General features: G+C 40.6%; 1 protein-coding gene across 4 annotated transcripts; it reads left to right on the forward strand.

Annotated features, from left to right (window-relative positions):
* The first annotated feature begins 1,173 nt into the window (after positions 1-1,173).
* Positions 1,174-12,436, forward strand: shox (shox homeobox). 4 transcript variants are annotated; one of them, XM_083776283.1, is made up of 6 exons: positions 1,174-1,569; positions 3,193-3,401; positions 6,596-6,662; positions 6,867-6,976; positions 9,590-9,802; positions 10,212-12,436. In XM_083776283.1, the coding sequence occupies exons 1-6, from the start codon at positions 1,323-1,325 to the stop codon at positions 10,299-10,301; spliced, it is 936 nt and encodes a 311-aa protein (XP_083632409.1). In that variant the 5' UTR covers positions 1,174-1,322; the 3' UTR covers positions 10,302-12,436. The 4 variants fall into 4 exon arrangements, with proteins under 4 accessions (XP_083632409.1, XP_083632411.1, XP_083632410.1 ...); XM_083776285.1 differs by having other exon boundaries at positions 6,888-6,976; XM_083776284.1 differs by having other exon boundaries at positions 6,596-6,653.
* The last annotated feature ends 489 nt before the right edge of the window (positions 12,437-12,925 follow it).

Consider the following 12,925-nt stretch of genomic DNA (forward strand, 5'->3'; position numbering starts at 1 on the left):
ATTTTAGACACCCTGGGGACAGCATGCTCCCAGCACGGCCTTTTGTGTTTGTTGTGTGTGCTGGACTAGTCTGACGGACGCCTTAAATACACACACATAACGTCGAGACATTATATAGGGTGGCGTGCACTCTTAACATGTCCATGAAAATACTGTAAATAAAGGAAGTTGTTTTTGTCTTGTTCACTGATGATATAGGTAGACTATATTGATTTTGTATGGTGTAGGCTATTTGTAACTTGGAAGCTGATATGATTCAGTATAAAGGGATTAGAATTTCAAAGTAGCCCAATTATAGCCCAATATGTGTTGGGCTATAAGACCTAGACCCATATACCATTGGATTGTATAGGCTAATTTATATGGGATACTTACCAACATATTTTTTATTTTTATTTATTTATTTCAAAATATGCATACAAACGTTTTGAACATATTCGTTAGGCCTATTCAATTATCAGGCTATATAAAATGATAGAACATCATCCGCTATTTAGCGAATATGCTAAGTATATATTATAGGCCTAACAATAATGTATGTAAAATGACAGGTCAAAACGTTATACCGTCCAAATGACATTTTAAATAACTGAACACATGGGTCTATAATTTTTTTAACAAGTTTCAAAATAGTTGATATGATTTAGGCTAATCGTCTTCGATGTCATTCTCAATCAAACATATAGCGCAGCATATAACGTCAATTATTTCTAATTCAAAACATGTTTGGTTAAAAGAAATATGGCTTAAAGAAATAAATAAAAATCTCTCAATACGTTATTAATAGGTAACCTGTTGGAGTTCTTTCGTGTTTGGTTTCAATTATATTTGTCAACTCAACAAACACAATTAATAAGAGGGGGCAGTTCCAGAAACTCCTCATTTGTAGGCTATCTCACGATCACGTAAATGAAATTATCGCCGAATTAATTAAATGTAGCCTATACTTCTTTACTCGCAGGAGTAAGTCTCCCTAGGCATTTTAATGACCCATAATTCAATTAACCGCCTCCATCACATCATTGATTTCTGGAAAAGCTGCTGAAAGTTGAATTCTGAAAAGTCGAGCCGCCAGTAATTGCTCAAGACACAGAGAGATGGGGGCTGGGCTGAAGTGGCCGTGTGTATAAATAGTGTGCTCTCAAATACACAGTCATAACAGCAGGAGTGATCTCACCTCTTCTCCCACCCATTCCATATCGCTGCTAGCACCAAACCGACGCACCGAGAGAGCATAATAGTTGCAGTAGACAAAAGGCACCACAACTGCTCAATCTTACGGTGGATTCCCGTGTTTATCCCGGACCACTGAGCCACACACAATGGAAGAACTTACGGCGTTCGTCTCGAAATCTTTCGATCAGAAGACCAAGGAGACCAGCAAAGAGAGCATCACGTACAGGGAAGTTTTGGAGAGTGGCTTGGCGCGGGCGAGGGAGCTGGGCAACTCGGAGACAAGCCTACAGGACATAACGGAGGGCAGCCACTGTCCCGTGCATCTGTTCAAGGAACACGTTGAACTAGAAAAGGAAAAACTGAAGGACTTTAATGTTTCGAGGGCGTCAGAAGGTAAGTTTGTTGTACTATATCTATCCCCCATTTTGAGCCGGAAAATATGTCTGAAGTGTGCAGTCACTCAGGGCTCGGGGAGCAACAACCCCGATCTCAAAATGTGCGTATAGCGAAAATCCGTGGCAAGTAGTTTGGTTTGGATTGTATAAGAGCACACGTTTTCACTTTATTTAGGCATTCGTTCCGCATTTTGATTTGTTTTAACGGATAGGTGTTGCATGTAAACGAAACCTATAGCCTATGGCAGGCTACAGTCTAACGGGCTAAAGCATGATGACCATCGTCTTAACTATTTTGTTGAAGCATACAGCCTATACGCAGAAAACATCGTATTATACAACAGCTGGTAATTCCTGTAAACTTTATCATAAAACCTATCAAAGTTGCAGTTTTGCAAATATATACTCCTCTGTTAGGCTAACGTTAAATAGCCTATAATTGTTTATTAATTGCATCCGAGTGGCCTATTTTCTACTCGGCATTCAGTTAAACAGGGTATAGTAAATACTTTTGTTTGTAATATGACATTATACTTTCTGCAGTATATTGATCAGTGAAATTATTATAGCCTATAGTTTACAGCAGGTGCACAGTATGTGTCAGCTTTCCTTAAATACACCTTCAATACAGTAGGCCTGCCGCTATACGTTATTGTCACACATGCAGGATTACAGGTGTAAAATATAAATAGACCCCATGTTAAAAACAATACTGCATTCACGCATAGACATTGAAATGGAAAATAGGAGGCCTACATGGTTTCCATAGAAAATGACATTCTATAGTTACAGTGATGTGTAATAGTTTAGATTGGGAAATATTGTGTAACGCATGCGTGCAATAAATTGCAAACAGTAATAATAGGTAAACAGTACATGTATTAACATAAATTCCATAAAGTTAAAAGCATATAAAACAAATCTTTAGATAGACCCTTAAAGCCATGTGCAAATAAGCTGCATATTTTAATTAAAAGAAAATAACAAGGTTTGCCACTTTTGTTACAGAGCATAAGACATTTACAAATGCCGTGCAACTAATTTGACCTCTAATTCATCTCGATAGTCCAATCTCCTTTGCTCTTTAAATCCGTTGTACTTGTGTATTGTAGCTAAGCTTATTGCATTAATGGAGCTATACCTTCATTTACATATGCAGGGTCACTGCAAAACTGTTAATTGTGGAGGTAAAATGCAGGCATAAGTTATATCACACAAGTCATATGAAATATGTAGTCACTCCATCGGTCTAGGCCCATGCTTGTGTGTGTGTGTGTGTGTGTGTGTGTGTGTGTGTGTGTGTGTGTGTGTGTGTGTGTGTGTGTGTGTGTGTGTGTGTGTGTGTGTGTGTGTGTGTGTGTGTGTGTGTGTGTGTGTGTGTGTGTGTGTGTGTGTGTGTGTGTGTGTGTGTGTGTGTGTGTGTGTGTGTGTGTGTGTGTGTGTGCGCGCGCGCGCGCGTGTTTGTGTGTCAGACAGAGTGTGAGAGAGTGTGTGTGTGTGAGGTTTGAGAGTGCATGAGTGACAGCTCCATGAGGAGCGTGCAGCGAGTATACAGTGCGATATAGACGTCCAAACGTGCAGTATATTTATTTGTTTTAAAATCCCACGGATCATTTAACAGGGATATATGAGTGCAAGGAGAAGAAAGAGGACGTGAAGTCGGAGGACGAGGACGCGCAGAGCAAACTGAAGCAGCGGCGGAGCAGGACAAACTTTACCCTGGAGCAGCTCAACGAGCTGGAGAGGCTCTTCGACGAGACCCACTATCCCGACGCGTTCATGCGGGAAGAGCTCAGCCAGAGGCTGGGCCTGTCCGAGGCCCGAGTGCAGGTAGGATGATATGAGGATAATGTTGGCCTCTCTAAATCTGGGTCCGCGCAAACTTTTCCCATAGACGATATGGTTGTTGTTTTTTTGGCTGGATCCCTTATCTGAAAAGATGTTGGGCCCAGGGAGAGACCTATATAGTATGCATGCAAGTGTTGTGTTGGTAAAACGTTTCAAAACATATTAGATTGTTTTGTTTTTTGTTTAAAAAAAAAGGCGTATATATATTTTTTCTTTTGGGGGGGAAATTATAGCTCACATGGCTGTGCAGTGAGGCCTTGTTATGTGAGCCGTTGCGATATTGTTAAACTGCAGTTTGACGCTTTTTTTTAATTTTTCTGCATGGGGACTTCCCTGGAACCCCGTCATCGACCCGTGGGGGTCCTCGGACCCCACTTTGAGAACTATACAGCTCTAAATCACAGACCAGGCAGGCCTATTATGATCTCTCAACATCACGAAACGGAATTACGGGGTTTTCTTTTTACAGAAATGTCCTCCTGTGACAAATGAGTGGATACACAAAGGTTTATGGAGACGGCGTCTCGAATCTCGATTCATTCATTCCCAAACAGCCCTTCTTTGACAGGTCCATGGGAAGTAAGACGGAACGAACACAATATTAGAAACCTGATTAGAAACCCTTTTGAAATATTATAAATCTTTAAATAAAAACATTTGGTGAAAAATATTATGCAATTATAATAGCCAATGTTTCATGGCCAATTATTCAATGAATCAATTATACTATTCTATTTTTGCTTACATATGGTTGTTTTGGAATATATGCTCCAACTTGTTCAGCAGCTTCTAATTAAATTAAGTTCATTTATCCAAGTGTCTTATTGACGGATGCATGGCCAGAACCATGAAGGGGATACGGGCCTACGTTGTAGGCGTAAAATACATATTATTTGTAAGCAGTGACTGTCAGATATGAGATATGTAAAACGGTGGAAAATGCTACAAATCATGATACAAATCATGCATGCAACATTTCGCTGCATGCAGGCTTACCTGTTTGAGTGGAGACAAAACAAACCCCTGATTATTGCTGCATGCAGGGCTTAATACTTCAGACGAACGTTCTTTTTTACACCCAAGATTAAAACAACCAAACTCCACGCGACTTGTATAGGCTAAAAGTTTAATAATAGCCTAATCTCATTTAGTAAAGGCCAAAACGGTTTTTTTCCTCTCTTCTTTTGCATGGTTAGTGCAAAACGGTCTTGATTTGCATTATTTTTGCTTTATGACTTGCAGTGTATACTGATTTAATTCAGAATCAATCTATCTTCAGACAACTGAACCGTCAGTGAAGATAGCCTTAGTTGTGGTGAGCCTGTAGGCCTACAGTACCTCAATGGTTGCACCAATTGCTTATATGTTATGTGCCTTGGAAAATCTTACGACGTCATTAAAATTAATGAAGAGATTGAACGGCTGCTTCGGGGGACACGCTTTTATGTCACTCACCTCGTTGCACTGCTCATTTTCTTTGCAATATCTGCCATTGGCTTGATGTACTGTTCCCATAAAAACAGATTAGAAATAACTCAATTCCATCGCGACTCCATGCTTGCTGTTAAACTATCTTGTTGGGCGAATAAAGAGACATTAGAGTCGCGTTGCATGGAGACGACCGACTACCATTTTGGGAAACAAACGGTCTTGATTTAGGCTAATTCACTCGCTTTTACAGCGCGGGATTTAAGGACCCCCACTCTTTTTGTCTTTTGGAGAAAAGATTAAAAAAAATCCTTCACAAAGCAACCATTTAACATTATTTAATCCCAAATCTATTGAAAGTGGATTTCATAGCGTGTTGCTGATCGAAGGTGCAGCACTGCATGTGCACACTGCGCGTCTAGTCTCGGAACAGAAGCCCTGCACTCCGCGCAGCTGTCAGGAATCTAATTGAAAGTTATGAGAGCTTGGTGAGGAGCGGGCAGTAATTCTATTACGACTAATATCTTTCGGTTTCTGGTGCAGAGCTAAATTAAATGTCATTATTCACTGTCTCTAATAAAAATCAAAAGGAAATTAGATTAGGGTATTTGTGAAGCGCATCATTGAGTGGTCCTTAATGAAGAAATAACTGTCTGAACCAGTGTAGTTCACTTTGCTTAACATACTGGCACGTAATTGGAATTGATCCCGAGCTGTCTAATATATTAGTCAGAATTTATCTAAAGTTTTTCTGTGTCAATACAAAAACGCCTCTGATTTTTATAAACACCTTTTTTCCCTTTTCTACCAGCCTCTGTTATTGCTTTGGCTGGTTCTGATATATTGGATTACAAAACTGCTCAGGCTATATAGGCCTATATATAGCCTATATATATTCGTGTTTATTAACAAAATAGGACATTTTTTTCACGCATTTTAATGTGTAATAATAATAATAAGGGTAATAATAATCATTATTATTATATTATTAATTATAATACATCATAATTAATAGTCTAGCTATATAGTCTACACTATAGGCTACTATTGCCAGAATCTTGTCGTAGCCTATATGCACATACAAATCAAGAATGTGCTCTTATAAACAGCAAGCTATACGCACTTTAAACATGGCAGTATGTCAATAGTGTATTGCCTACTTTATCGACACGCGTATTATTGCTGTCCCATCGACACGTGTTCAACGACGTTCGTGTAACTTAAAATGGCCCCGGCACCTTGAGTAATTAGTGTGCGCCCTTTGTGGTCCGCGCACATAAGTCGCTAATTCTGCAAATGTAAATGATAATCATTATGGGGTCGGAGGGGAGAGGAGATAATGGGATTCAAGGAGGCAAATTATGTTGATGATGATTAACAATAAGGTTTAGTGTAGCCTATAGCCGCTGCTCCAAGCTAGTGAGCAAATTGGTCGATGATGGTTAATGGTGGAGCATTTTTCAACCTGCATATCCTATAGATTTTTTTTACGCCCCCAAACTATTTGATTAACTTGGAAATTATTTTGTAGCTAAAGGCTGTGGGTTGCAGACTGGCCCCTTTTATAGCTATATTATAAAATTAGCATATACGGTAGGCCTGCTGAATATCAATTATATTATTAATACTATTATTTTAATCAGATATAGGTCTATATAGAATAAGAATGATGAATGAAGAATCTTTTTTTTTTTTTTTTTGGTATATTGAATTTCTGTGTTTAATAGGTTATACGATTTCAATTACAGGTTTGGTTTCAAAACAGAAGAGCAAAATGTCGAAAACAAGAAAACCAGATGCACAAAGGTAACTTGTGTAGGTTATTTAACTTATTTCTTTTTATTTATGTTGATTCGCTCATGGTGTGCTGAATTTGAATTTAAAGCCAGTTTGTTTATAACAGAGTGGCCCTTCTTATGTTAGCAGAATTCTTAGCATTCTAACTATGCAAGTGGAAATGTGTGACCATGCTGCCTCCTCCTGATCTGACTGTACAACAACTGTCTGGCTGTCTGACAGACATCTCTCCCTTCTCTGCAGGTGTTATTCTGGGCACTGCCAGTCACCTTGACGCGTGCAGAGTAGCTCCCTATGTCAATATGGGAGCCCTGCGGATGCCCTTCCAACAGGTAAGGCCATGCATGCACATTCTCATGCATATCCAAATAGATGAGGAGTTAACAAGGCTCCAAGAAGCGTTATAATTGGTGAACCATTTTGAGAATGGGCCGTTTTGAGAATAACTTGAAACCACATAATGAATGTGGCCGTTCAGACGCAAATCTGTTAAGTGCGTAAGCCTATAATTGAACGGTATCAATGTAGGCAGTGTTGAGCTTTCTTAGCAAAAATATTACTGCTCAGCATTTTGGCGAGTAGGGAGGTGATCCACTCAGAAAACCGGGGGGAAAAAAAGGCAGATGAAACCTCTGTTTTGAAAACGATTTGGTGTGTGTGTGTGTGTGTGTGTGTGTGTGTGTGAGAGAATGTGAATGGTGGAAACTGGTAATAGATAAAGGCCTGCTTTAATTATAAAAATGAAATCAATGTGTACTATAGTTTATCTCTTTAGTCTTACATAATAGATATAGAGGCGGTCAAAACTATATACTTTCTGTAAGTCTATATGGCCTCGTAAATTGTCTTCTTGAGACAACTTGTTGTGATTTGGCACTATATAAATATTGATTGGGGGAGAAAAAAAAAGTTAGCTATCAGATGTAATAAATCATGTTAGACTCTGTACAGTACGTACGCTACATGTGTGTGTATGAGATGGGTGGAAGGAAGAACTCAACCTCAGCTCACTTTTTTTTTTACCTCCTGCTTGTGTTGAGGGGGTCGGTGGGGGAGCAAGTGTTGTGTGAACTGTGAAGGGAGAGGAGAGGTGGACAGACATTTGATCTGCTGCTATAACTGCACAGTAAAAAAAAGAAAGAAGCAGAGAGTTATGGCTCCATCTTTACACTCTCATATAGTAAAATGTACACTCAGGATATCTCGGTGTGTCTTTTGCATCCATGCGGGCTCTTGCGTTTGTCTGCCTCACCCCTGTGAAAAAGCCCCGGCCTAATTAAGCGGCAGGCGCGAGCACATAAAAGAGATGATGAAAGGAGAGAATGGAGGGGGTTCTGATGGATATTGGCGTTGAGCTGCGCTGGCAGGGGTGGAGGCACGAGGCCTGCATACTGAGAGAGGTTCAACTCTATACGAGGCTGAGACAAGCACCGTGGCAGCGCACGTACTGTAGGCCGCACCGCACCGACACTTTACACCAAGGATATCACAGTGCACCCGAGGAATGGAAAAGGCCAGTCAAGACACACACAGATATAGGTTAGTTATAGGCCATGTGTATGTGGGACACATATACAGTATGTACGAATGCATGCATGGTCCACGGACAGTTACACAAGTTTGCACTTGCATGGACACACGATGTGCCCACGCACGCAGGGGCGCACACACGCACACACACACACACACACACACACACACACACACACACACACACACACACACACACACACACACACACACACACACACACACACATACACAGGCAAATGTTCACCACCTGTTGGGGACTGATCAGTTTCTGTCATGTCTCTTCCAATTTCAGAGATGGAACAGCTCCAGGCAGAATTGCTTTACAAATTACGTACGTTTCATGAGAGAGTCATTTTGTCATTTTAGTCATTTTGTGTTTTATTTAGACTAGATTATGAAGAATGTGCATCCGTAGATTTGTAGAATTTAAGTTGCTATTTTGAAAAACCGGCAGGCAAATCAAATATGAGGAGAGGCTCCCTGTGTGCAGCAGTTTGTGTTTGGCACTCGTGTTATTGCAATGCTGAGCAAATATGAATATAGCGTGCCTCATGAAAGGCACATTTTGTGGTTTATATTAATTTTCCCATTCACTTAAACAACTTTAATTTTAGTCAATTTCAGTGTTTTAAGGCATTTTGAAATCAAGCTAAGTGAAAAATTGGTCGAAATGGCTATAGCCAATAAGTTAAGACTGTGACTATAGCCTACTTTGCATGAAATGAAACGTTATTTGCGTTGGATGAGACATCGAGAAACAGTGTAGTTTTCCTACCGCTTCCTGCGGTGTTTGAAACACATGAGAAACGGCATGAGGCAGCTCAGTTCCCTCTATGAAGTAAGAGGATGCCTAATTTTCACCTACTTCTCATAAAATAAATGCCAAGAATGTGAAACTGATATTCTATGCTCCGTTTGACTTCTTCTTCCCTATGCTTTATAGGAATATGTCTGGATAAATATTTATAACTCCAAATAACGTTGAATTTCTTTTTAGTGCAAAGTTGTTTATTTATGCAATGGAATACATTATTAGAGGCAGTGCATATTTCCAAGGGTATAATGGAGTTCTCACTGTGGATTAAACAAATCTGTGCTGGATCCTAGAAAGCCTTTGATTCTCGACTATTAAATTGGATATGGTGTCTGAGACCAATGTATGATTCATTAACTTTTAGAATAGCTGACATGAAAACGGGGCTAAAGCTCAGGGCGCAGCCCTTAACTATTTTCTTAGAAAACACACTGTAAGCAACGGCTCCGAGGGGGTAAAACTTTGACGGGGGAAATTTAATAGTGTCAGACTGTGAAACCTAAATCCTTGACTCTCTTCACACACACACATGGCCTGAGGGGACTGGTGGGAAGGGAACGACTAACCCCTGGCTTTGTGTTTCTGCGCTGTCCCACAGGTCCAAGCTCAGCTCCAGTTAGAGGGCGTGGCTCACTCCCACCCCCACCTGCACCCTCACCTGGCCGCTCACGCCCCCTACCTGATGTTCCCGCCCCCTCCCTTCGGACTACCAATCGCGTCGCTGGCCGACTCGGCCTCGGCGGCGGCGGCAGTCGCGGCGGCTGCCAAGAGCAACAGCAAGAACTCGAGCATCGCCGACCTGCGACTCAAGGCAAGGAAACATACCGAGGCTCTGGGACTCTGACCCGCACCGGGCTACCCCTCCGCTCGCCTGATGCCCATAATCGCCTCTCTCACACGAGACTGAGCCTGTGAAAGGGCCTTGACACTCACAGCTAAAACTAAACTAAACTAAACAGAAAAAAAAAAACACTTGAGCGAGAATGAAAGGGAGAAACGCAGACACACAGAGTGAGAAGGGGGAGTAGAGAGAATGTGTGTGAGAGAGAGAAAGGGGGTGAAACAGTGGAGGAAGGAAGAAAGAAAGGAGGAAAAAATGAAAGAAAGAAGGAGGGAGAGCGAGAAAATTGTCACAAAACCAGCTGCCAAAACAAACCACTTTTAGAGAACGGTCGGTAATTAAATACCAATGAAATCACCTTTTACTTTTCGCCCAACAGGCAGGACTTCTACGGGGCCAATGGCTCAGTCCACTCCAGGCACAGATCACAACCCCAGGACCGTACAAACACATGTGGATGTCTGTCTGAGGGCCGGGCCGGGCCGGCTGGTCAGACGAGGAGACGTTCATACAAAGCAAAGTGGCATGAGGCAGCATGGGGCAGCAGCAGGGTCAAAACTATAGAGCTTCACACTGACGCCGCCGTGGCCCGCCATGTTGACTTTTTGCAGTGGCTTTGAGCATGAGCTGAGGGGCTGGGAGGGGAATACAGAACCTACCCCACATACCTTCGAGACATTGGAATGGCTCTCACTCTTAGGACCCCCCCATCCCCACCACCGCCTCCCTCTACATGCCCCCCCTACCCCCCCCCACCACCACCACCACCCTCAAAAAAAAAGAAAATTAAGAAAATAGGCCATATTTGTCTCTCTCCAAACCACTGTGTTCCCTGCTGCTGCCAAGTGCATGAGTACCAATGGAGGTTTACAGACCTTTATGGGGGCTGGCCTCTGTCCCATATCTTTATGCTCAACAACTGTTTTTTAAACACTGCCATGCAAAACATGCCAACTATACCCCTTCCTCATCCATAAAGTGAAAAGTCACTGGCCTCCATTAGGGTTTGATGTCCGTATGCTATGGACTTGTGTTATAACAAAAGCAACAAATCCTTTTCTTCTTTTTTCCGTGGAGGGAAGAAACATGTTATTCTGTGTCGCCGGGCATGTGCCAAGAGAGACTACGTTTTGCATTCTCCCGAGTCCTCACATTGCGCTCTCTCTCTCTCTTTCCTGATTTATTTCTGTTTATTGTGCTGTATCCTGGGTAAAGAAGTGAAGATAGCCTTTGCACTCCAGGTCTTGTATGTGGGTGTTTACAAATAGCACTACAAGCAGACTACTTTACTAAATGAGGGGAGGGGTGGGGGATTTGATATCATCATGTTATCAAAGAAAAAAAGGACATTATCATGGATAAAGGGTATAACTGCGCTCTTTTTGTTTTGTTTTGTAATTCTGAAAATATGAAGAAAGCATCAGTTAAACTGAAATGCAATGGTGTGCAGTTTAAGTGCAATACTGTAAATAGGAAGAAAAAAGTAAAACAGCTAGCAGTTAATCCTCAATGATAAAGAGACCCAGTGATTTTCAGTCTTTTTTTAAGCACTGATATCGTTGGAGTGTTGAATTACTTTGCCAAACACACCAGTTTTTCTAAGGCAGTGTATATTATGTTAAGTTGAATAAACACATCCACAACCATGTGCCATATCCCAAATGAACTCTTATGTATTCACGACAGTTTTATATACATCCGGTATAATTATAACTTGTTGAGGTAGACACAAGCACATTTTCAGGATAAAAAAAAAAAAAAGGAAAAATAGAAAGAAGCAAACAAAATACCCCCAACTTAACTTGATTAACATCTGTGGAAAAAAAACAAACAAAAACAGAACAATGTGAAATTCCACTAAGATCTTTGCAATTGCTCATCGCAAAAATCAACAAATCCTTATTGTAAACCAAACAAAGCTGTTAACTCTTGTTACATATGCCATTTCATGGTTTGTTTGCCAAATAATCCATAGAGTTAAAATTATTGAGAACATTTGGAATGTTTTAAAATAGTTTTTTTCCCTCCATACTACAGTTATTCTTTGGGGAACTGTTAAAACGCTGCGGTCAAAGCGACCTCACACACACGTAGATCCTAGCAAGGTCTACCTCTAACAATGTACAACCAATCTTTTTTCTCTGTTACGAGACCTCCATCTAGAATTGTTTATCTATGTCTCTCCATTTTAAATTAAACATATGGGTGTTTTTAATTTATTATTTTGTCTCAAAGTTTATGAAAGATTAAATAGTTGAACTACAAGTGTACATTTTTTTACATGGCTTTGCATTTATTTTTGTATGTTTCTTTGTTTCCTTTTCTTTTTTTAAGTGTGAAATTTGAATTGGGAGGTGTGGCTGTAGTGCTTTGTTTGCCTAAAATGTAGCGTGTCCGAGTTTACAAACATTTCAGGGACGGTTGAATTTAACAATACTCCATGGAATTTGTTGTACCCCAATACCCACCAATTATTAGCATTTCATATGCAAGCATGCCTAAACATGAATCATCATTACAGTTTATGTTTTTCCCTTTTGATTCACTAAATATGAATGTACATCTTGTACAAGTAAACTATCAATAAAGTTATAAATATTTGTACTTGAGTTTTAAAATATATTTCTTAGAGCGTTTGTATCATACAACATTTATTGTCATGGACAAGCCCTGTACAGTGAAACCTTGCAAAAGCCTCTAAACAAAACAAAACAAAATAAATAAATGGAAAATTCTAAAATCACAATTTTTAATTGATAGTGAAATATGAGAGAACATTTACGAGACAATGAGGCCAGTACGAAGGCTATGTATGTATATGTAGTCACTGCCTGCATGTCCTGGGTATACAGTACATGCTGCATGTGTATCATGCCATGTTGTGTCTGATGCACAGCAGCTGTCTCACAGTGAACCTGTGAATCAATATCAATATAGGTCCAGGTCTGACATTCTCACAGACTCCATGTCAGTTCGCTCAGCTCATCACATCCAATCTGAGCCGCACACCAACAGAGAAAATTGAGCTGCTATGAAATCCAGATGCACCCGCTCTTCTGCATTGACCCCAAATCTGTGGAGCCCAACATTATA

The sequence above is a fragment of the Protomyctophum parallelum genome (assembly GCF_964188405.1).
Source record: "Protomyctophum parallelum genome assembly, chromosome: 11".
NCBI lineage: Eukaryota > Metazoa > Chordata > Actinopteri > Myctophiformes > Myctophidae > Protomyctophum > Protomyctophum parallelum.